General features: G+C 34.1%; 1 protein-coding gene across 1 annotated transcript in view; it reads left to right on the forward strand.

The window, feature by feature from the left end:
• The window catches only part of FOXP2 (forkhead box P2), a 253,343-nt gene that overhangs the window by 98,549 nt on the left and 128,239 nt on the right, over window positions 1-26,555 (forward strand). Inside the window, exon 3 of the mRNA XM_061197955.1 lies at window positions 6,429-6,518. Coding sequence (XP_061053938.1) covers window positions 6,429-6,518 — 90 coding nt within the window. The remainder of the gene's footprint in view (window positions 1-6,428; window positions 6,519-26,555) is intronic.

Raw genomic sequence — 26,555 nt, forward strand, 5'->3', positions numbered from 1 at the left:
TTCTGTCATCTCCAAAAGATGAACTATTTCTCATGTGAGTTCAGCCCAAATATTATATCCCCATAAAAGTTTTATCTGATCTCCCCAACTGAAAATAATTTCTTCTACTTATGAACTCCTGAAATGTTTTAAAAACATTTTTATGGCCTTTTGACATTATACTACATGTTTCTTATTAGACAGTAAGCTCTTTGATGGTAAAAACAATGTCACATCACCCCCTACCTCTGCAAGCATGCAATGCTTATTAGTTCTTTGCTTGGTACATGGGACAAACTTGCAAAAAAAAATTTGAATGACAAGTAATGTTTGATGTATTTTATTCTTACAAATATTTTCCTAAATGCTACCTCTTTTGCAATCTAACTTTTAAATTGTAAAGAAAATCCAAAATATAGGATTCAAATAATAGTTTACTTTCAGGTATTATACTATAATTTAGCAGCATGTATTTTCAGTTAATCTCTAATATGCAATTTGAAATTTTAAATATAGCAGTAATGAGTCTTCAATCCATATCCAGGCAAAAGATGATACCGGCCTCATAATGGGAAAAAAAAAAAAAAGTGATGGTATGTGAGAAACACAAAGTAAATTCAAAGTATGTTTGGAAAAAAATAATAAACTATTTTATAGCAGAAAGAGAAATAACTGAGAGAATACACATAAGCTATTGTAGTTCCTGGAACGTGTACCATGAAAAAGAGATGCTGTGAAACTGTTAATTTTAATAAAATTAGTTCCAATTCATCTTTACCTTTCATATTTCAGAATTTTTAAGTTGGACAGAATTCCTTAATATTATGTTAGTGTTTCTTATGTGTTTCATTAGCAATTCATTATCATTAGCAGCAGAATAATGAAGGAAATAGAGATATGAATACCACACTACTTGGTATTGTTTAGTGCAGCCTGTGGAATGCCAGCTCAGAGGAGGAGAATGTGTTCATTCCATTAAACTGAGTGTATGATTCGAGACCTGAAAAAACAAAACCTGTCTTAGCCATTAGTTACCATTAACTCACAGGTTTATTTTATGCAAGGTTGCCTCAGCTCATCTGGGAGTTTGGAGCCATACTGGAATATACTGAGTATTGGGTTTGGACCTGAACCCTGAGGACTTTGTTAGAGCTTCGGAGGATGACTTGCGGATCCATTCCATAACATATTCAATACCTTGATTTTCTCTCCTTTGGATCTACATCATGAATGCTTAGCCAATATAGCCTGACATTTGATTGGTAAATAGGATGCTTTATTAATTACTCACCCTTATTATAGTACCGTAAAATAAACGATCGTAGCTTCTCAGTTTGGCCTCCATACTGGTCCGCAATATAAACATAACGTATCCACACATTTATTCTTTAATTTTATGTAAAATATACCATAACACAAAAATAAAAATTATTTTAAAAAATATTTTCTAGTAATTAGCTTTTTTTCCCCAACAAACTTAGTGTAATTATGTATCAGACATGATAAAATGAAAGGTCAATCACTACAGATGCATAATTTCACTCTGATAGATTGCTGTTCGAAAATAGGTTATGACAATTAGATGATTAATTTTCTTCTATTAAATAGTATTATGAGACTTCAGATTACATTTATGAGTATATTCTCTTTAGTGGGAACATAATGGGAGGAAGACCAAACAGAATAGGAATTTGTATCCTTTGTGGAAGGTTCTGAATATACTTATTATCAACTACACTTGTGAAAATAATTTTAAAATGAAATTCTGTTTGAAAACTTACTATTTGCTCAGTATTCAAAGTAACATTTTAAAGATGTCATATGTTAAAGGTTAAAATATGTGAGTTTGAGGAGCAAAATTCTGGGTATCCTGCTGGCAAAATTTTTTTGGTTCTGGTTATCTGCAAAGTATACACCCCTTGTCAGTTTAAGTAGGGAGTGCCTGTGTAAACATTCTTGTTTCGCCTGTTCCACATAATCATTTCTTGTATCATATTTCTTCTGACCTCGCTATCTGAAACCAATTACAGGAGATCCATTTGGGCTGCATCTATTTTCATAAGAAACCTAGGCAGCAGTGTTTTTCTCAGAGATGAGTATCAACATCAAATATGCTTCTGAGTGCTTTGTTATTTATGTTTCAGAGAGGTTTTGTAGCCTTCAGCTCTCAAGAATGTGTCACGCTGTGCTGTTTATACATTGAAGATATTAATGGGCGTAGATGTCATTTTTCATTTTAATGTCTCAAATGCAACAGGCTGATAGGTTAAGCATTCCTATTTTTATGGGGAGAGATATGAGTGATGTCTGTTTTTTTCCAAAATATACATATATTTACTTTGAAAAAAAAGAAGTTATTTATAAACCTGAGAGTACTTAACATTTTTGGTTTCACTGGTTGTTTCTAAGCTATTCTCAAACAATTTTACTTCTGGTGAGAGTTTTCAGTGTTCTTCAAGAAGAAAAAAAAGTATTGATCTGGCAGGTTCCAAAGTTTTTTCACTCTTAATTCTCGTAACGACCCACTCATTACAATTACGCTTTGTCTAAGAGGTTCCTAACTGACATAAAGTTATTACTACTTTACAAGGGTGATATGCTTCAACTTTGCTTAACAAAATTTTTGTTTGTTTGAAATTACACAGCAACTATTAGGAATGATACTTGCAATAAATATTTTATAACAAAATGCACTGAATTGTGGAAAACATGTACTTTCCCACACCCCTGCAGCCTAACAAAAAGTATACCTTTATTATAAAGATTTGTATTCATCTTTTCAAAATATTTTAATTTAATCTGATTCTAATTTTTAAAGTGTCCTATCTTAGTTTTCTTTAGCTTTACTAAAGTTAAATAACTTCATTAAGTGAAGTGCACCCTTAATTCACAACAAATATGTTTTTGAAAACTAGATATGGCTTGGCTGTCTTAGAAACCTTTCTTGTTATTCATTTGCATCAGACTCAGTCATTATTAAAGGAAATTTTGCAAACATCTTTTGCCTTTTGTTCTAAATTAGTTGTTCTTTTTTTTGTTTTTGCCAATGGTGATTATATAAATACCTAAATGGCTAATAGTACTTTATGAATAGCCCTTTTCTATTTACCAATTGAAGTGGACAAGCAATTTTCAAATTAATATTTTATATAATTTGACACCTAACGCCTTATATTGATGGCAGTATTTTATCTCATAATCTTTCATCATTTGAGGAGCTACAATAATAAATTGGAAAGATGAACTAAATGCCTCTGAGCATTTGTTTATTGAAATTCAGTCCTAAAATGTTGTCCAGAATACTGGAAATAAAAGTGTCATGTGATGCCTGCAGTTAGAATGCAAACTGCCAAAGATTTCTGCTTATGAGTTTTAAATCATTCCTGATCTCTTGGAATTGTTTTTTGTCCTCCCATCTTTTATGTTTACTATAGCAATCTCTACTGCTACTAAAAGAACGTTGATATAGGCAAGTAGTTCTTTTTCATAAGAGTTTGTATTGAAAGGTGATTCTTTACTATTTTAAAGATAACTGTAAATGCATATGAAAACCAAGGTACTTTGAAAGTAGTAGCATGTTTTAGCCGGCTATCTTGTGGTATTCCATTATTATTAAAACTCCTTTAAAAATGGTATACATTTTTTCTAGTGATATTTTCATGAGCTGCAGTTCTAAATATATCTTGTTTTCTAATGTCTTTCTACAGGCACCAGGTGTTACATATTCCACTGGGTTAATGTTTGGGTTGAGTTGAATGAATACAGCGCAAGGTAGTGAAGGAGATAGGGTTCTAGGTTTGGGAGACAAGAGCCGTAGCTTTTGACCAGACTTTGTTACTGCTTTGTGACTTTAGTCAAGTTATTGTAATATTGGTTTTTCAGTTACCTGACTACAAAATGTGAAAGCTAGGCTAAACAATTTTTAAAGTTTAGTCCAGTTTTAGAATTCTTCAGTAATTTTTCTAGTAAAAACTGGTCAAATGATCAGAATTTTACAAGAGTTTAGAGCTCCATCAGGTATTGGTAGCGTGTGTAATGAAATCAAAGTCAAGGGTGGTGGGAACACTTAGCCCTAAAAGCAGTATATATTCTGTGATATAGTTCTATTCAAACACAAATTCAAATTGTAAAAAGATTATATTGTAGTTTCCCTTTTAAGTTCTGATAAATATATATGCCCTCTTTACAGGTAAAAAATAATTTATTATGGTGCCAGAGCTCTCCTTTACTAATTGTTCTCCTTTACCAGAGTTTTACTCATTGCCCTCTAATGGTCTAACCTTTACAGAGACAGTATGGCACACTGGAATGCACTCTGGTCTGCAAGCCAGGAGACCCTAAACAAAGCGCTTGATTACTCTAGGCCTCATTTTTCTCATTTGCTAAAATGAGGGGGTCAGATTGGATGATTTCTAAGCTTGCTTTTAGTCCTCATCATTCATGATTCCAGGATTGTAAACTATGTTCATTAGAAGTCTTTAAGAATAATAAACAACTACAGAATTAAATATAAACTATATAAGGATGTGTGTGTGTGTGTGTACATATATATATACAAAATAAACTAATGAATTCAAAGGGAAAAATTTCTATGAAAAAAAAATTAGGCAAACTTTGTGTGGCTTTTGGAATTAAAGGGGAAAATAGCTGATTTTTTTGATTTTGAGAATTTCGCATAGACACAGCTTAACTCACACTATAGTAATTTCCATTTGAAAAATATCATTTGTCATTATTTTATGAGTTGCCATTAAAAAAAAGAAAGCTATATTATTTAGGATATCAAGTGAAATTTTTTAAACTGAATTTTGTGATCATAAAATATTTATGGAATTTTTTCTTTGGTCTTTTTTTCCAATTGAACTTTATAATAAAATTGCCTGAGTTCACTGGAATGTGCCATCCTTAGAAACATTTAGGCTGACTTGTAATTACTTGAAATTTATTAAAAACAAAAGGAAGATTGTTGTAAATGAGTGTGTCTCCAAATGTAAAAAGTGTGCTTGACAAACTATGCCAGATCCTGCTATGGGAAGACAAATCAATGTTGTTAGGAGATGTGCTAGGGCATTCAGTTTGTTTACTTTGGTTTCTATGTCTGCCTGCCTTCTCAGAAAACTTGCTTGGAGCCAGACTGTAGCAGCCCTCTCTCTGTCTTTTCATAATTGATCAGGGGATGACTGCCTTCCCTGAGGGTTAAGACGTGGCAACTTTTTCTGTTTGCTCAGCATCTCAATGCAGTAGTTCAAACATTGTTCACACCAGCTGGCAGTGTAATGCCATATGCACATCTTGTCAAAGCAACTGTTGTCATGGATACTAGAAACTCTCTTAAAAACCAGATCATTGATTCCAATCAAAATTGTACTTTTATCAGCTTTGAATCTTAATTATTATAGAAGAATATTGATCTAAGATATTTTTCCCATCATGAAAAATTTGCCTTGTATTCTAAAACAGTGAATAACAAAGTGGGGCAATGATTTATTTTAGTTTTATGTGCTGAAAAATTTCATCGTCAGTGTTCATTGAACTCAGTTGTTGAGAAAAACAATGAGTTTATAGTCTCTGAAAAAGTTTTTTTAAATTAGTTTGCACTGCTACCTTTAAAACGTCTCAATGTGTATTTTTTATGGCATTAGTTTTTATATGATAAGTTTATATAGTCCACTCACCAAACTGTCCCTCCTCTAGTAAATGAAATGCTTACATTAATTTCTTATGTTAAGTTTTATTTTCCTGAGTGGGACAGAAAACATAAAAATAAATGAAAACATCTTTTATTTTGATTGGTATTCTGTCACACATAGAAACAAACCTGATTGGTTGAGTGGTAATTTCTTTGTTCTCTGATTTTGCTAAGAATGCAAATGAAAACCACTCAATTTTATTTGGCATTAAAACTGCACTTTATTTTGTCAAAGGAGAGGTTTCCCCTTGAATTGTAAGTACAAAAAAAGTGTTTTTAATCTTTAGTGAAAATCCTTATTAATTCACTTTCAAGATAATCTGATGTTGATTTGTCAAATTTAATTACAGCTTCCGGTAACACTTGAAGTCTACTGCTTTTGCTTCAAAATTGTAATATGAAAATGCAAATTGATTGATAATTTAAAAGGGAGTGGGCATTTTAGTTGAACACTCAAGACAAGTTCCTTGTGAAAATGAGGTTATTGATGCAGTTTATGATTTTTTCCTCTTTAAGCACTTTTAAACAAATTACCTTTATTTTCTGCAGGATTACATGCATCTCTGTTATTTTAAGTAAAGTTGTGTATATGTGTGTTATGTGAATTTTTTTCACATTAGAAGAAAAAGAATATTTAATGATTCTCTCTAGAAAGGAGGTGGGATTCTCATACATTAAAGCCTATTACTATTACCTAAGGAATAACTGATAATTTACCTTTCAACAAAATATTTAGATATTGCTCACTTTTCACTTCTAGGCTCTCCAAGCAGCAAGACAACTTCTCTTACAGCAGCAAACAAGTGGATTGAAATCTCCTAAGAGCAGTGACAAACAGAGACCACTGCAGGTTAGTAAAGCACTCCTATCCTTGGGATCTTACTTTAAAAGATGTTTGTAATGATTACAGATGTGCAGACCCAGTTGTATACATACAGAAAATTATTACATTTGCATATGTAAGTAATTTTAATTCAAAAAGAGAACTCATTTTATCTTCCTGAAAGAGAAAAAATTAGCATAGATTTCAAAAGTTTACAAGGTCACTTTCTGGACAAGTTATGTAGGGACATTTGGTATACATAGGCATTAGGAGTTTTGTATAAAACTCCCTTGTTGGGATTTTAATGAAATTTTATTTACAAACAGGTTAAAATGTGAAATGTCTTCCTTAAAAGCAAAGTTATAGTAAAATGGTAGGGAAGAAACAAAGCAGTCTTAGACAGCCCTTTTGCAGTTGTATCCAAGTGACAAATGCAGAAAACCTCCAGGGTTGCCAGAAAAACTGTTTGAGTTTGCCAAGGAGTTATTGCTGTTGCTACAATTATAAAAACACATTCTGGAGTTTGTTGTCCTTATTCACTATGTTTGTCCTGTGAAACTGATAGTATGTATGTCTTTTAAAGTAACTTTTTGTTACATAATACCACCATTGTTTTATATAGCTTTAACCAAAATATATAGGACATTAGGGGAAAGAAACATTTTTATAGGGTATTTTTTAAATGTTTGGAAGGTAGAATCTGGAATTGTATAAAACATTATTCAAAATGTTTATCAGTTCTGTTGAAAGATAAGCAATGCTTTCTTTTTTGAATCATGTGTTATGTACACGTCTAATAAGCCAAGCTTAGTTTTTTTTAAAAAGTCAGCATCTTTCTTATTGCTTTATTTTAACAAAACAATCTTGAAAAAAAAATTTTTATGGCCTAGCTGTCTGTTTTCATTTTCAGGTGTACTCTCAGATGCTAGTAACTATGTCTTACATGGTGCCCTACTGAAGCTTAGTTTGTGTAACAGAATTATTGGCTACTGATCTACACAATCCAGAAGCTACTCAATACCTAAAAACTGAATTAAATGCATAGTCCCTAGGCAAATATGAGACGAGAATATATATTCTTGGGAACAAACCATTTTTGTGGGGTGGATGGGAAGAAGGGGTCCTGGGGATAGAGGGTGTGACGTACCTATGTCTGCCATGATTGCAAATGAAAGTTATATTGAATCAGCCTAAGTTTAAGACTCATTTTAATTTTTTTCTCTTTTAAAATAAATTTCACATTCTTTGTTTTAACTAGTCAGTAATTCTGTAGTGACAAACTTTCCTCACTATCATATCCCTCCCCAAGTAATAACAAGTGGTAACGGTGGTTGGAGTATTTCCATTGAATTATCTGATTCCATGAGAGCCTCTCCATACATTTACATGACAGAGAGAAATTTACATAGAAGTCACAGATAGCAAATGAAATGTTTATCCTCACTATGGCTTCAGGCTGGGAATTTTGCTTTCTTGTTGGTATAGCAAAGGAGATTTAGATGCTGGCAGCATAAGCCAAAGGTAGGAAAGAGTTTATTGTTTCAAATATCTGAAAAACACTGTATATTGTCCTAATTCTATTTTTATCATATCTCTTGACAAAATAGACAAAATAATAAGTTGTTCCTCTCCAAAGCTAAGTCCAGTAGAAGTTTCTTTATTGCTGGTTACCAGGGTATCTCTGGAAAGAATGGCTGGGCTTTAGCTTTTCTACTTTCCTTTTTTGTTGTATTGGAAGGCAAAAATGTGATACTTCGTTCAACTAAAATATACATAATTTTTCTTGGAAAACACACATATAATGTGGAAATATTAATGACTCTAAAATAAGAAATTGTTGCTCCCGTACCAAATGTTGTTTATATAAAAGTTTGAGCAGAACTCCTCAATTTTGTTATTTTATCACCAAAGGGTGATTAATAGTACTATAAATACCTTTTAACAATTTCAGTTGCTAACCATTACCACAAACTTCCATTGTGTCACTTATATTTAGTGTTTTGTGACTCATATTATTATGAATACATATCCATTGTACATATTATAAAACTGTAGCATTTTATTATTACTTTGTAATTTTAGTGGAATCTAATGCCAAAATGTCATAGGAATGAAAAGTTGGTTGGTTTTTATGAATAAGAATTTAGAAATAATGAATGAAGACTTATTTGTTCACCAGAATATACACTGCAATTAATATGAGTCTACAGTTTTAGTGTTTCATAGTACTTGATAAGCTTTGCAACTGGAAACATGCTGGGATTGTATTGAAAATCTAATAAAAACCTGATAGCATTTTATACTAGCTTACACATGTTGTCAAAGGGGGATATTAGGTAATGCTTATCTTTGCATCTGCAAATACTATTTAACATGAGTTGCACTATTTGCCACTTACGTTAAAGAAGAGGGTAGAATATCTTTGTTAAAAATTTTAACCATTTAATATGAAAGTAACACTTAACTTCTATGATTCTCTCACAGCCGACTTCTTTTTCTACTTACCTAAGAGTTTAACCAACCTTTCATAATAGAGTTGGTGTAGATTATCTTTTAGAATTAAAAAAAGATAATTGAAAATGTTTCAAAAGCTATACTTGCAAGGCAAAGTATTTGGTGTTAATTATAGATCATGGTGGCTTGTACTTTATCAGGCATAACATATTTTTAGAAGACCAAAAGAGATACTGTGTGGTTTCCATTTTAAAATATAGTTTTGATGGAGAACTATTTTATAACATTTGAAAGAAAATACAGATTTTCTTAAAAATCTGTTTTAATGGCTCAAGTCACAAGAACAATATTCGGTTGCTTTGTTATATTCAACTGAATTTCTTTTAAATGTTTAAAAGTGGTGGCCAGATTTGAGGTGTGACATGGTAGAGAGAATATTTCTAGCAAACTAGTATTTGTCTTTACAGGTATTTTTCATTTACACTTTTTCAGGTTTTTGTACTACAGATAGCATAGATAGTAGCATATCTAGTGCAAAATGGAAAGAAGAAAATCACGTCTGACAAGCTTGAGTACCGATTGTAGTAGTGATTTCACTTTCATGTATAGATATCTGAATATATGTCTTTGAAACTTGTTTACATATTCTGTTCATTACATGAAACACCAATTGAATAGGTCCAATCAGTAGGTACATTGATTAATGACATATTGATGAATAATATATAAAGATTGTGATGCAAATGGGAGCTGATATTAAACTAAGCATTACTAGATGTTCCTTCTTTACGTTCTTACTATGTATCCCAGAAAAACATAACCTAATAATAACAGCTGAAGACAGCCTCTCATTTTAGTTTGTTTTATTTATCTGTGTCTACTCCTGGCACTTCTAGACTTGATATACCCATAGCGTTCCATAATGAGAAAAGTTAGCCAAAGAGAATATGTAATGCTTTCAATTTCATGAACCTAATTTCCAGATTATTAAAAAGAGTAAATTCACACACACATATGTGTACACACACACACACAAATGCATTTGCGTATACATACATGCACACTTCCATAATCTGTAATTTTAAAACTTTTTGTAAAATACATTATCAATTTTCTAGCCTATGACAAATCTACTTAATTTAGTTTAGGTATGAAAATTGGTCGCATTATTGTTCTTGTTACATTTACAGCCATGAGACAGACTTGTGGTTCTTCAACAGCTGTGCAGAGCAGAGACGTAAATTTAAGGTAAATGCCATTGCTTTGCTATCTTAGATGAATATTAGTATATAGCGTTGTAATCACGTCCTTCGTTGTAGGTTAATATCTTATATAAGGTTCTCTTTTCCAATAGGTAATTATTATTTTTTTTTATAATTCTGTTTTAAATAGTTCAAGAATGGAATAGTAAAAAGCAAAAGTGAATTAAACCTAGGGGTCTTATTCTGACTCTGCCACAAACTAGTTATGTAAGCTTGAGGAAGTCACTCAACATCTTTAAAATAAAGACACTGGGATACCTGATGGACAAAATATAATATTCTGTGGTTAAAAATGTATTTCACTTTTTTTTTTTAACTAAGTGATAGGCATCTTAATATTTCAGGAAAAGCTGTATCTTGGATGTTAGCTTATGCATTAAAGATTATGTTTGTCTATTCATTTGTTTTCAGTTACAAAGCACTTTATTAACATACCATAGCCAAAAATAATGCTTTGGAATCAAAGTATCAAATCCCATATGTTTGAAAACCATGGTGCAAGTATCATTTTATATAACACCTATGGAAGTTTTGTTTAATGCCTTGAAATAATTTTATAAATTGCTTTTAGGGAAAATCTAAGTTACACAAGGAGTTATTTTACCATGTATTTACTTAATAAACTACATTAAAATATGTTGTGACGTAATACAATTTAACAAATTTCTACCATCCTCTACTTCACTTCAAATTGTTAAAATTAGCATTGTCCAACAAAACAAGAAATTCTGCAGTAAACTAATCAGCATTTCTAAAATTTCATGTTCCAGGGAAAAAAATCAAAAATAAAGTATAAAATGTATAAATAATGAAATATTTATCCTGGGTTAAAATACTAACTCTGTGGGTAATAGAATTGGACACTGATAAATATGTTTTAGGAAATTATTAAAGTCCATTCATGCAGTGGTAAAGAATGAAATTGAATATTTCCTTTCCAACATTAATATTTGATTTCTAGTTATAAGAATTAGAGAGAAACAAACACATTTTGTTCCAAATACTGAAAGGAACATAAGCAAGAAATTTACAATATGGGTTTGAGTAGGGCAATCTACTGTGATGCAGAAAACTTAGAAAGAATTTTTAAAAGCTGTTTTTTGCTATCTATATTTTCTGTATGTCAGAAAAATAAGCAGTAGTATATTTTTATATCATAAATTTTAAAAAGAGCTTAATTTAAAAACTACTAACAAGGACAGACTATGCCTTGTGTGGTCCTCATTTTCCCATTCCAGTAAAGAACACTTCTTAAAAGGCAGCGTGAAATAGACAGTCTTGTAGGAATGTTACAGAATAAAATCATTCTTAAAATATTATGATGTTGCCACCTGTAGCCAGATGCACAGGGCTGACACCCTGTGGAGGAGGGTCTGGGACATCGAGTCCATCGTTGCTAAGTGTGCTTGTGTGGAAAACTTGTGAACGATCTACTCATGGCATGGAGGACAAAGAACATATGTTTTGGGGTCTGAAGCCTATCTTTGCCCTTAATTAGTAGGACCTTGGGTAGAGTAACTTGATCTCTTGAAGCCTGTTTCCTTATCTCTAAAATAGGAATAAGGATACCCACCTTGCCAGGTTGTTGTGAAGATGAAAAAGAATACTATATAAAGTAGCTAGCATAAATCCTTGCACTTATAATGAATTAATAAATAATTTCTGTTACGCTCAGCTCCAGGAAATTTATATTTAATCCAAGGTTATGATAAATATTCTCTAATATATTACCTTCTACTTGGTCGTAATTGTCACAATTCACTATTCACTATGATATGAAGTGTGCCTAATTTATGAGAAAGCAACAGTGAGTGTTTTAGGTACTACTAGAGTATGTCCCCCTGTTATAGGCCTCCACACCATGTATATGTCACACTTGCCACACATAAACTTATAATGTTTGTCTTCCCTGCTAGACTGTGAGCTCTGTGACAGCAGGGATCATGCATGTCCTACTCATTTTCCAGTGCTTAACACAGTACCTAGTGAAAAATAGAGCTCAGTAAATACCTGCTGGCACAATGAATGAGGGAGAGATTGTGTCGAGTGGAGAGTGTGAGGAGGTTGGAGGGGGGAAAAGCTTCATTCATTCAGTGAAAACTGAGTATTTATGTGTAATATCCTCAGGGACTTATGATTTGGTTGAGGAGACAGTAATACTTGCACACAAATATCAGGGCACAGCGGATGTGCTATGGGAATCAGAAAAGCAGAAAATGCTATAAGTATTTTACTTTATTTTACTGAGTATAGTTGACTTACAATATCATATTAGTTTCAGATGTGCAACATAGTAATTTGATTTTTTTTTATAGATTACACACCATACAAAGTTATTTTATAAAGTATTGACAATATTCTCTGTGCTGTGCATTACATCCTTGTAACTTACTTATTTTATAACTGGTGGTTTGTACCTCTTAATCCCAGTCACCTCTTTGACCCTTCGTCCTACCCCTCTCCCCTCTGGTAACCACTAGTTTGTTCTCTGTATCTATGAGTCTGTTTCTGTTGTGTTATATTAATCTGTTTTGTTTTTTAGATTTCACATGTAAGTGAAAATATACAGTACTTGTCTTTCTCTTCTGACTTATTTCACTAAGTGTAATACCCTCCAGGTCCATCCATGTTGTCACAAATGGCAAGATTTCATTCTTTTTATGGCTAATATAATCACATCTTCTTGATCTGTTCATCTGTCAATGGACACTTAGGTTGTTTCCATAGCTTGGCTATTATAAATAATGCTGCTATGAACATTGTGGTGCATATAACCTTTTGAATTCATGTTTTCATTTTTTTTTTTTTTGGATAAGTACCCAGGAATGGAATTGCTGAATTGTGTGGTAGTTCTATTTTTAATTTTTTGAGCAGCCTCCATCCTGTTCTCCATAGTGGCTGCCCTGATTTAAATTCCCACTGACAGTGTATGAGGATTGCCTTTTCTCCACATCCTCACCAACACTTACTATTTCTTGTCTTCTTGATAACCATTCTGACAAGTGTAAGATGATATCTCATTGTGTTTTGATTTTCACTTTACTGATGATTAGTGATATTGAGGCTATACGCATTTTAAAAAGAAAATTATTAATTCAGGTTCAAGTGATCAGGGAAGGCTTTGTGGAGAGGTAGCATTTATTTTAGGCTTAAAGAGAGGGAATTTGGTAGATAGAGAAAGTAAAGGACAATTTTTGATGGAGACATTTTCAAAAGATGTCATCAAAGATGTAGAGATGGGAAATGGTGAGGTCTAGTTAGGCAAGAGTTAAGTAGTTTGTTTTGACCAGCATAGAGATGTCACACTAAAGGAATAACGAATGGATTGGAGGGCTAGACGTATACATAGCCAATTGTATACAGCCTGAAATGTCAAGCTAATGAGTCTGTACTTTATGATTTAGGCAGCAGAGGTTGTTAAAGGTTTTTGATGAGGAAGTGACACAATGAAAGCAGTGTATTATGGAGATCTAGTCAACAGTGGTGCATCTGGAGGATGCTTTGGGGGAAGGGAGTTGTGAGAGATCTGGAATAAGGTAGTCTTTAAAAAATTATTGAGGCTGGCATTTCATGAATTGAGCTTTAGAAATGTTGAGTTTAAGGTGATGGCATGAAAGTAAATGGAAAGAGCAAGCTTTTAGAAAGTTAGAGTTTGGCAGAGAGGTCAGAGTTAGAGACAAATATTTGTGAAATAATCCAGAAGTGATGGATGAATCCACGAAAGCAGAGGAGATTTCTGAGAAAGATAATCTAAAGAGGAGCTCACTAACATCGACAATTTTTAAAGCAAGAGGAAAAAGAAGCAGAAGAAAGTAAAGAGGGGAAAAGAAGAATCAAATTAGCTTTTACTCTATTGAATAAGGTCAAGGAAAGGGAGAGTTTTTAAAACACAGAGCTTGTCAACCACATCAAACAGTGACCATGAGGATGAGCATTTTCATACATGCACTGTTGAACTGCAACACTGATAATTTCTAACCCTCCTCTTTTTTTATCATTTGCTAGTAACTCAAGATCTGCAATACTAATACTATCATTAATGAATGGGAAAAACCTTACTTTAATATAAATGTTAAATAGAAGATAGATAATAAATGTACTTTTACTTCTCTGATTGCTGTGTTTCCAATCATATAAGCAAATGTATATTGCATATATAATACTGAGTTCCCATAAGTTAAATCTGGGAGAAAACTGCTTTCTAGGAGGTCACATTTTCTCTTTTCTTAGCTACCCAAGCACTTGCCTCTTTCTGTAATCCATTAGGATTTTAAGTATATATTCCCTTGACTTCTCTTCCTTAACTAAAGTAAGAGGAAGAAAGAAATAGAACATTAATATTGTTAAGGGAGCTCTCCATAGGATTTAAGACTTAGGCTGCGAATTTTACCTTAAGATGTTTGGAGGTGTTGTACAAGCTAAATTGAATGACAAAGTGAAGAACAGTGTCAGTACATGATTAAAAACAAAAAGTGAAATTATTTTGAAATTCACTTACATTTAAGATTCATTGTGTTTCCTCTGTGGATTCTATTCATATCTATAATCCTGCATTCTCCATTTCTACTTGGTTTTCTTTAAATTTCTCTGCTACCTTCACCTTTTCCACTGTAGTTTTTCTTCCTTTGCCATTCCGTTCTTTCCTCTCATCATGTAATCTTGTCCATTTAACTTAATCTCTGTCCCTTCAGGCCCCATATTGAGAAAAGAATAACTTTAAGTGCCTTAATTATTTAATTCTATCTTGAACCTAAAAGGTATTCTAGCATGTCATTTTACTAACAAAATAGTAAAACTATGTGACTTCTTAAAATCCAGTATCCAATATTTTAGTTCTTATCTTGCCCCAAGAATAGAATAGTTTCTTTTATGCTATTTTGCATTGAAGTTTTAGTATGAAAGCAGCTTTACCCTTGAATATCTCAGATACTTAGGAGGACCTGAAGCATTTCATGTAGTGCGAGAAATCTCCTGTTACTGATGACATGTATAGGTGGCTCTTTCAAAGTCAACCATCAGAATGGTTTTATCCTTCCTTCCTTAAATCCTTTTGCCAGACTTCCCAGAAAACTTATTAAGAAATTCAAACTAGAATTGCTTGGGATGGTTGTATTAAGTGGCCAGTTTTTCTAAACAGATCTTAGGGTGTGCATGATAATTTTAATAACAGTGAATTTGGAAGCACGGCATTTGAAATGATCAAACAAAAGTGTAATGAATTGTTCTTTCAAAAATATTTGTCACTGTACCTTAATATGAAAAGCATATAAGCTCATTATAAGAATCTAACATGATTTTTAAGTTAAATTATGGTTGGTCACTAAGTTATTTTTCCCAAAGGCACTTAATAAATGTTAATAAATTGCTATAGTGTAGTAGGTATTTTAAGATGAAAATTATGTTCTCTGATTAGATGAGGATGAAACCACTCATGAGAACTAATTATAGTAGACCCTTGACATTCACAGGGTATGCAGCCTGAGATCTTCATGAACCCTCAAATTCAAGAAATTTCCAGTTCAAAAACACGAGAGGTCTGTGCAGTCTTTCTTCCAAAGACTGTCCTTACTCTGAATCAAATTACCATCGTCACGTGCAGTGTGTAACACAAGTTAACTTTCCAACTTTCAGTAAAATTTACCTCTTGATTAATGTCAGTTTATTTTAATGAAACAGTTTTTTTCACATCACAGGTTTTTCTACATCAGTGAGAACAGGTAGAGAACAGCAAAGCTATATTTATAATGGAAGGACCCACAGGAGTGGAGGAGTTAGTTTGTGTGTGTGAGAGTCAGCAATCTAAAGACTAGATCAGCCCCCCAGCATGCTTGATTTAGTTTCATGGCTTGACAAATTCCACAGGTGTAATGTCTTGGAACTTTGGGGTAATTGGAAAATAATCAGACCAATCCTCAACATGTGTGAATTTTAGGATCTTGCAATGTAGCATCAATGAGGAAAATCTAAAGTGAACAAACAAGTTCCCAGTACTTTCTCTGCTGATATTTTATTTGAAGAATTGAGAGAGGCACTCAATATTAATGTTAATATTTTTGTCCTTCTTACTTGTAAATATCCAATAACATCAGTAGATAACCCGGGCTACTCCTTCACAGTAAAAGTTGCCTGGGACGTTTTTGAAAGGCATGGGGGAAGGCTGTGTCTTGGGTATGAAGAGACCCCATAGAAGTTCAGTAATGAGTAGAGGCTTTATTTTAGTAACCATTGATTGTCGACTGGTTTGGCCCCGACATTCTGAGCTTGGTATTTTATCCCTCAAATTAGGGAGCCTCTGTTTAGATTCAGTTCACAGCTGAAGGTCTTGAATCACATCCAGCTTGGTTAAAAGTATTTGGTGGTTATTTAAAAAGAAAGGATTTGTTGGATCATGCCGATTTTTTATAGTTCTATCATCATAAGCATAAAACCTGCAGGACCTAGTAGTTAAGCATCTTGATAACACAAAACAAACAGACAATTCCTTTGCGCAGTATATAAATTCTTAACACTTCTAATGCTAACACTTGCATTGCTGTAAAAGCTGCCACTTTGATATCCTCTACTGCTAGTGCTACTGCACATTCTAAAGTGACAAACCAAGGAACACATTGAACATTATGATGTGCTGACATGAGGAAAATTTGTTGTCTCACAGAAAAACTGGAGTAAATTCTTCAATAAAATATCCTTGTAAAAACAAACAAAAAACCTCAAAGGAGAAAATCATTCTCTCTATTCCACCTTCTTCCCATAGAACCAAGCATGTAATAGACATTTTTGTTTTATAAATTTATTTATTTATTATTATTATTTTTTTGGCTCTGTTGGGTCTTTGTTGCTGTGCACGGGCTTTCTCTAGTTGCGGCGAGCGGGGGTACTCTTCATTCCGGTGCGCAGGCTTCTCGTTGCCGTGGCTTCTCCTGTTGCAGAGCGTGGGCTCTAGGCACGTGAGCTTCAGTAGTTGTGGCGCACGGGTTTAGTTGCTCTGCGGTATGTGGGATCTTCCTGGGCCAGAGATCGAAGCCGTGTCCCCTGCATTGGCAGGCGGATTCTTAACCACTGAGCCACCAGGGAAACCCCTAGACATTTAAAACATATTCATTAATGATTGAAATACGTTTAGAGTTCTAGTTTCTCAAAAATGTGGGCATCGTTTAAACTTTTTCTTTTATTCCAGGAGAATTTATTTCCCTTAATCAATAACCATCGCCACTCCCCTACATAGTCTTATTAGAGTTCACTTAGGCTAATGATAGTTTTTAAATCTAAGAAATTACTTGAAAATCTTTTAAAAATGGAGAATCTTGGGTTCATCCAGAATATTGAGTTAAAATTTGAGGGGATGGAATCTTAGAAAATCAAAATATTTTAAACTCTCCCAGGAAATTCTAATGCAGCTGGTCTATAGAGTAGTATGTAGGAACCCTGCAACTCTTCTGCAACAGGAAAGTGGTTCCTTGTAATAAAAAGTACTGAGTCTGAATTCTTATTAATATACTGTCGTTTTTCCTTTCAGGGACTCAGCTTTCCAACCTACACAATTAAATGGCTGTAAACTAGTGATATCTCAGTTTCCTTCCAGACTCAGCAGTCTTTTAATCTCAGTCCTGTTTTTTGTTTTGTTTGTTTGTTTTTTATATATGTCTTTAAATCTGAGCTAACTAAAAAGTTCCCTGAGCGGGTTTCTTGAGATACCTCTCTCCATTCATTCTTTCCAGGGGCATTTCCAACAACATTGTGAGAATTTTATTTTTACTATCCTTAGTTCTCAGGTAAAATTATAAGATCTTATCTTTGACTTTTTAAAAAATAATGTCTGCTTTCTAAAGTCCTCAGTATATGTCCGCTATGCCCAATTGGCCTTCCTTTAGATATTAGAAACCTTAAGGAAAAAAAACTCATTGTCTTCAAAGATAGCTGTCCCGTGCAGTGGTCCTGCATGCTGATCCCATTGTCCGCCACCCAGTTTTACATATTATATGAGCAGCAGTGTCAAACTACTTATGGTTCCTCCAAAATTGCTTCATGTCTCCCTACAGGTGACCTTGCCCTTCTCTTTTGTCAATATGCCCTTCTCTGCCTTTCCATCTGGAAAACTTCTGTGAAGCTTTTAAATCATCACTGTCAGGTACTCTATGAAGCCTCCTTTGAAACCCTCACCTGCCACACACACACAGTGTAGAATTAATTATTCCTATCTATGTATTATTTCTATGTCTTAGGTATACTTCTGTTCGTGCATGTATCACACTGAATCATATTTACTATAAGTTCCTTGAAGGCCAGGACTATCCCATTCATCTTCACATTTCCAGTGTCTGGTACATAGTATTTTTTTTTAATTAATTAATTAATTTATTTTTGGCCACGCTGGGTCTTCGTTGCTGCGTGCAGGCTTTTCTCTAGTTGGGGCGAGTGGGGGCTACTCCTCCTTGCGGTGCGCGGGCTTCTCATTGTTGTGGCTTCTCTTGTTGTGGAGCACGGGCTCTAGGCGCACAGGCTTCAGTAGTTGCAGCACGTGGGCTCAGTAGTTGTGGCTCGTGGGGTCTAGAGCACAGGCTCCTTAGCTGTGGTGCATGGGCTTAGTTGCTCTGCGGCATGTGAGATCTTCCCGGACCAGGGCTCGAACCTGCGTCCCCTGCATTGGCAGGCAGGTTCTCAACCACTGCGCCACCAGAGAAGCCCCATGGTACATTTTGCATGAATGCGTGGAGTCCATAGACAAGTGCTAGTCTATAGCCCTATCAAATTCCTCCTTTCTCCTAGGCTCGAGGTGTGTTTTTTTCAGTTGCCTACTGGGGCATCTCAACCCAGATCAACTTGTCTCAGAGTGAAATTATTTATCTCTCCCCACACTTGTTTTTGTTAACTTTTCTGAATTCTGTTCTACAGTCTCCAGCTGTAAACCCTTTTAATTTGATTGGGCCATATTCCTCTGCCATAATGTGAAAATCACTCTGTTTTTCAACCTCTCAGCATGGCACAAAAGGCTATAAATTATCATACACCTGTTACTTTATAACCATGATTTAATCCTCACTGCTTACTGAACATGCTGTTTATTCATTTATTCATTCATTCACAAATGTTTGTAGTTCACTTCTTATATACTAGACACTCTGCATGGCATCATGAACTATTAGAAGTTTGACACCTATTTGCTTTTGTTCCTATTTCTCCATCTGTTTAGAATGTCAGCCCCACACCCTCTTATCTGGTTGCCAAACCTTTACACACACCTCAAGATCCTACTCCCTTGAGTCTTCTGACTCTTCACAGAGAAATAACCCCTCACTCATGTATATTTTCAGAACCTGTACCATACTTCTTTATTATTCTACATGTATTAGTTACAAAGGTAGATTATACCATATTTCATTAAAGTTATTTGACTACTTCTCTAGCTCAGTCTCAGACTCAAGCCCTTTGAGGTCAGAGATTACGTTTTATTTCTAACATAATGCTTGGCACATGGTAGATGCTAAATAAATCTTTGCAGAATTGAATTGAACTAGGCAAATTGAATTGCTGTTTCTTTGTCAGAATAAGTTCAAGGTACCGCTTCTTTCAACCTGATGAGACAAGTATGAAGGTATGATATTTATCAGCTTCTCTGTATTTCATAGAAAGAAACTTGTAAGCAGACATGAGTATCATTAGAAGACCAGATTCAGGCTGCATAGCCCACCCTGCTCTCACATTACTAACACATCTTGTCTATTCTCTAGTTAGACAGTCTGTTTATGGATAATACTTCAATTGATTCCTTTTCCTGGGTAGATAACATGTAATATACTTATTTAACAATAACAATGAACTCTTTCTCCTTTTATCTTTACCTAAATATTTTCTTTCCTGATTCTATCTTCTGGTTTTTGAATTGTATATACATATAAATATTTTGCTTTCAATAAGCCCTTTACTCCTTATTTAGTCTGTTTCTTTTGAACAAGATATACTGCTTCATAATTCTGTACTAAGCATGCTTCTAACCCCACTAAATATCAATGATACTTTTACTAGGGTATTGGAAGTAAGAAATCTGCTCAATAAAATGATATTGGAAATGTACAGGATACAGATGATATATGAGGATTTCTCAAATATTATCAGGGAACTATATGTTCTACATGATTTATTGGTATATAGTTTTTATGAGTTAATTATATCTATTGCTTTAGCCATGGGGATTTTGGATGTTTCGACTAAAACACTGTCTAAATTTACTATGGAGTTTATCAGCTGCTCTGTTCAGGAATATAGATTTATTTTTCCTGCGAAACATGAACTCCATAGACAGGAAGTCCAGATTTGGCTGGTACAGCTGCTCAAGGATGACACAAAAGACCAATGTTTCTTTCAGCCTGTTGTTCTGCCCCTGTATAGCCTCTGTCTTCATGGTCACAAGAGGGCTGCCCCTTCTTCAGGTATCATGTTCATGTTCCAGGTAGAAAGAAGGGGAAGACAAAATACAAATAAATGCAAGTCAGCTGAATAACAAGTTTTAATAACACGTTTTCCCAGAAGCCCCACAGAATAGCTTCTCTTTCAATTTCATTGGCCTGAACAGTATCATATGAACAGTCACTGCTTCATCTGAGTCTGTGAAGATGATTATATTCAACCAGGCCTTTCGTCAGATTGAACAAAGTTTGGGTTCTTTTGGTAGAGAAGAAGAGAAGGATGAATTTTGAGATAGGCATCTTAACAGTGTCTGCCAACGACAATTTAACATAGCTGTTAGTACCTCATGGGGCCTAAGAAATCTGTGAAAAGAGATTTTTGTTTAAATTAAAAAACAAACCCTTGTGTTGAGGGCTGACTTTCAATAGATTGCAGTAAGGGAGCTTCTCTGCTATGTAGGAAACCCCAAGAAAAGAGATTTTATGACTTGAGATACTTTAGTGACAAGAAATTTTGTTTTTTGGTAAAATTTCTTCTAGGAAAATTTAGAAAGACATAAATCTGGGCATTAATGTGATTAAAGGTCAGTTAGTTATAGGACTTTATTCTAAGTTTTAATATTTTTAATTGTAACTAAACTGTTATTAAAGACTCCATATATTTTGAGTACTAGGTAAAGCACAATACAAAGTCAACTAAGCAGAGGTAATTCTTTCCCTCCAGGAAATTGCTACCGAAGCTTGGCAGCACTGGTGAGGTACCCCAACTGAACATACATAGGCAGTGGAACAAACACTGGAAAGTTTAAATAAATGAAGCATATGCATATTTTACAAGTACAGAAGCAAGTGTTTTTGAAGGATAGTGAAAAAAATAGTCATAGAAGGTAAAATTTAAACAAGTTAAGGTCAGAAAAATTTTTTTTTCACTTGGCTATTACATATTGCTGGAAACTTTAAGAAAGTTCTCACTTTCCTTCCAGCTATAGTGAAGATAAGAGATGTATTCCATACTTTTTCTGTATTTCCTGCAGTAATCTGTATTGTAAGAAACTACACTAGAAAAATAAGTACTGCCAAGGAAACCCTTCTTGCTCTCCCTCACCTCCATCCCTACGGACCCACATGAGTTCCTGCTGTGTTCTAAGTGCCAGGTACCTTGCCCATGACTGGTCATTTTATCTCCATGTAAACCCCAGAATTGGTCGGTACTATCCCTATTTTACCTGTGAGGATCAGAGAACCAGAAGGGTTCAGTAACTTTCCCAAGGAGCCAGGGCAGAATGTCAGATGTGTCTTGTTACCAGAACATTTTTTTCCCACCATCCTTTATATTTGAAATGAATGAATCATTTCTTCGGGAATTCTCAACTTCAGGACAGGCAGGAGGACAGAACAGGCAGACATTCCTCATTCGGTGAAGGCTGCCTGTCTGGTGGAAGGCTCACCATTCTGGGCAGTACGAATGGGAGGTCCCTGTGCTGTGTGTGATTCTGCCCAACCAAACCAGGATTATTCTTGTGAGTGTTTGTCATCACTTCATCCAGGGCTCCATGAGAATAAGAATTAATCATTGGTTTGCATCTGAGATACTGTAAATGCATAATGATTTTTAATAATCTCACCTTCTCTAATAGGTCCAGCATGCTTTCTGGTAATTATCCAGAATGAAATTAAAATGAAGTAGAGTCCATCCTCTTCTTAAAGTGTGTGATTTATGGAATTAGTGCAATTGGATTTTATCTTGCAAACAAAAGAAATAGTATAATGAACTTTTCTTCAGAGAAATACATCATAAATTTAGGAAGCGAAGAAAGTAAGCCAAATAATCCTATTATTTTTGTTCTCTGTAGTAAAATTGTGAATGTTTAAAGATGTCTAGCTATTTTTTATCAGCTCTACCTGTATGTGGTTTCTTTTAATTTTATTTCTAATATTCATTTGCAATAAGCATTTTGCATATCATTAGACAAGGCAAATCAGACTCTAATGCTTTGTCAGTTCAGGCAGGTATATGGCGGACTAGGTGCAAGGTAAGAGTAGGAAATAGATTGTACTTGACAGCTCATTTACCCTCTGAAGAAGTATTCATTTCTCTCCCTCTCTAAATCTCTCCATCTCCCCTTCTCTCTTTCTCTCTTTTCCTTTCCCTCTCCCTTCCTCTCATATTCTGGCTTTCAGGCCCCACTTTGCAACCCCTTCTTTAAACACTAGAACATTGAAATCCATCTATGAAATACAGAGACACATATACATAAAGTAAAAAAGACTCAGTACTTTCTGGTTAGTGAATCCTGAGTCTTTGAGGACACCAGAACTTGTTGGAAGCAGTGTGCATGAGATATCAAGTTTCTGATGAAGGACTGTTAAATGGGTTATTCAGTGCTAAGATGTAACTTGCCATCACTAAAGGGTCAAAATAGCATTGATTAACAGTGTCATACCAAATACAAATTGCTTTAAAAGAAACATCTGTTCTGGGACTAATTGATAGTGCGGACTAGTTCTTAAGAGCTACATCAGAAACGAGTACTTAAGCAATCGATGCAGTTATGGTATTTGGCATTCCATTCAAGAATTTCCAACACTGCTGGACTAGAGCACAGGTTAGTTAATATATTTTATTCCCCGTCCCCCGACCTTTTTGCTTGCTATTCTATTCAAGGAGATGTTTATTTAATAAAAAGAGAGTTCAGGAGTAATGTAGAAATAAATTGAAAAGTCTACTTTATACAGTTTCATATGAAACAAATAATTATCATGCTCCAGTGCAAAAGCTACAAGCTTAAAACAAAATAGCAGTAAGAATTCGAAACTGGTTTACAGTATTTCCATGTATTAGAATTTACATCCTCAGTCAATCAATCCATCAAAGAAACATGACTAAATGCCCTCCGTGTATTAGATACTTTGCTAAGCAGACACCAGGTACCATAGGGGATTCAAAGATGTTCCTATCCTCAGAGAGTTAGCAATCTGGCTAGATAAAAAATTCAAGATAATAACCGTTCTTCTAAGCCATTTTAAACAAAACTCAGTGGTTTAAGGTTAAAAATAAAAAACCTCCTTGACAGTTATGGCTTTTTATGGAATAAATTGCCCTTTTTTTTCCCGCTCTAAGTGTTTAGTGAATCAGCCATCACTTATAAACTGAGCAGAGTAAGGTTTTCTTCATTTTTTGTGCCTCCTGAGGCTTTGTTTGTGGTTCTTTAAAATTTGTTTAGGACTGAGTTCCAGAGTCTAAGGGATATTGAAGTGTGGAAACAAGTCTAAGGATAACGAGTAATATGATAGAGATGGTTAAAGGGAAAATGGGAGAGCCGATCACAAAGGGAGTTTACCCAGATTGAAAAGAAGAAAAGAGAGAAAAAAGTATTTTAATAATTTCTTCACATTCAAAAGAAATTATCATGCCAAGGGTAGTAGGCATTTATTTTTTTTCATTACTGAGACTAAGGTAAGAATATAAATTCTGTTTTAATAAGACTAATCAGAGTACTTATATGCCGAATCCTCATGTCAGTGAAGGTTTTTAAGAGTTAACATGTTTGATGAAAAACATTTATAGCCACCGTTCTAAGTCCTGTTTTCAGTTTGCAAATAGCCTCATTTTGAGTGATTATTAAAGCAATGTGTGCTTACAAAAATAATTCAGAACCACTGAAGAATATGAAGGACTCAAATTCACCCAAATTCCAACCTCCCAGTCATCTTATTAACACTAATCTATGTGCTTACCAGCATTTGTGTGTGCATCCACGTGACATCATCATGCCAGTCTAGAAATGAATGCAGTTTTATATTTTGTAGTTTCTTTTTAAACATAAGAAGCATTTGCATCCAGTCGTTGGCGTACAGCGTCGTTTAGGACCATGGAAAAGCACGAGCCTGTTTGTAAATGACCTGTTGTTGCTCGGTTCATGCTTTGTTGTAAAGGTAAGAGGCCAGACTCTGCTATATGGGGGACTCTGGGTTCCAGGACCGACTCCAGCACTCAGTACTGTATGACCCTGGGGAAGGCAGGGCAGTGGAGCCTCATTTTCCGCTTCTGTCAGCTGAGGGGATTTGACTCGTCTCTAGCTCTAAAAATTTATTATCCCAATGCTTTGCTTTTAGCAAAAGTATATACCTTTATAGCAGCTTATATTTACAGAAAAATCAGCCTTCTTTATTACATGTCAGAAAGCTTTTAACTTTGATAACGAGTTAGTTTTCGCCTTAATAGCACAGACAAAAAGAAGCAAGATTATTTTAAAATTTGGAAATTTATGACTCATTTACTGAAGTTAAAATATTCTGATAACTCAGAGAAAAAGTGAAATTTGTTGTTAGAATATTATTCAATGTGCATATTCATCACACACAAATATAGTTTTCATCCCATTATGTTCTACATGCCCCCCCATGACATGCCAGCTTATCTGTTTAGAGTACTTTTCTGTGTGCTCAATTGTATATGTAAGGTTTCTAATGAAGAAAAATAAAATAAGGAATATTTAGAAATATAATTATGTAGAGGTCACAACTGTGAAAATTGCTTCTCTCACAATCACTATAACTTGACTTTATTGCCTAAATTATATAGTAATAAAAATTATTTGTATACTCCTAGAGTAACTAGTCTTGGTTCTTAGTAAGAATTTGCAATCTATTTATCTAAATAGAAAACAATTCTGTTATTATAGTCACTTTTGAAACAGTGTTTTCTAGTACATTTGAAGCCACGAGTTGAAATACTTCAGATACTGTGAAATAAAAAAAAAACTTTAAACTATTTCATTAGTAAAAATGTTTGCTACAATTTATTTATCATAATAGCTATTATTCATTCAAATCAATCTCCATGAGTTATGGGAAGGAATATAGAGCTGGGGTCAGGATGCCTGGACCATAACACTGTTACAGTGTTGTGAGAACTTGGGCAAATCATGGTAACTCCTCTGACTCTCTGTTTTCTCTTATATGGTGAGAATTGCCAAATAATGTGCATGAAAATGTAATAGAAATGTAAGCTACAATTAATTTCTTTAGTATTTTTTCCTTCTAATAGAATGAAAACACTTATAAAAGTAAAATTCTGAATGAAATAGTGAACTAAGAATTCAGCCAGTCAGTGTTTACCTCTTCAGAGGTCGACAGCATCTAAATACACAGATCAGTTTTGTTGATTGCTCCCGTTCATTACTGTGCATGCTCTCTTTCATTTTTCAGGGAATAAATAACATCTTTAGAAAGCTCTAACTTCATTTTCCATTCATAATAGAAGATTAGAGAGAGACAATTTTGTTGACAGATTACATGGGTGTCTTATATTCCACCAGTTGGAATCTAGTGAATGATTTAAATACACGAAGTACAAGAATATGTATTAGTAATAAACTGACTTCCTTTCTGATGGCACTGAGCATGTGAATACCGACAAACACAGCTGAATCCTTTAAAGGATGAAAGTAAATTTCTGCTTGTTAAACTCTGATGTATTATTGTTAAAACATAAATGGAACCCAGTTTTGAAAAGGTGTTCCAAAGGATGCCACAATTATCTGAGCTGCAGATACATCTCCAGATGATCTGCAGATTTGGCGTGATTCTCCGTTAATGCATTTGCTCTTAGTTATATATAAGGAATATATTCCTTACTGAAGTTTTCTAGTTATATTTTTATTGTTCTTTTTAATCCTTTTCCATGTAAATACATATTATTTAAGAAAAATAACTCCAGAGATAAAAATCAGTACTCTCATAAGTTAGTAACAGAGGAGGCCAAAAATGTAAGGGATAGCATTATTTGGTATTATGCTTATTCCACTAATTAATAGTAACCAAATAAAGATTACAGCTTCCACAAAACTTTTACCATTTTTTAAAGTCAGGAAACATTTAAAAAATAAAATATCTTCAAAAAATAACATGCATGCATTATTGTTTGGAACATGCAGGTAGGT

Source organism: Eubalaena glacialis, chromosome 8, assembly GCF_028564815.1.
Source record: "Eubalaena glacialis isolate mEubGla1 chromosome 8, mEubGla1.1.hap2.+ XY, whole genome shotgun sequence".
Lineage (NCBI taxonomy): Eukaryota > Metazoa > Chordata > Mammalia > Artiodactyla > Balaenidae > Eubalaena > Eubalaena glacialis.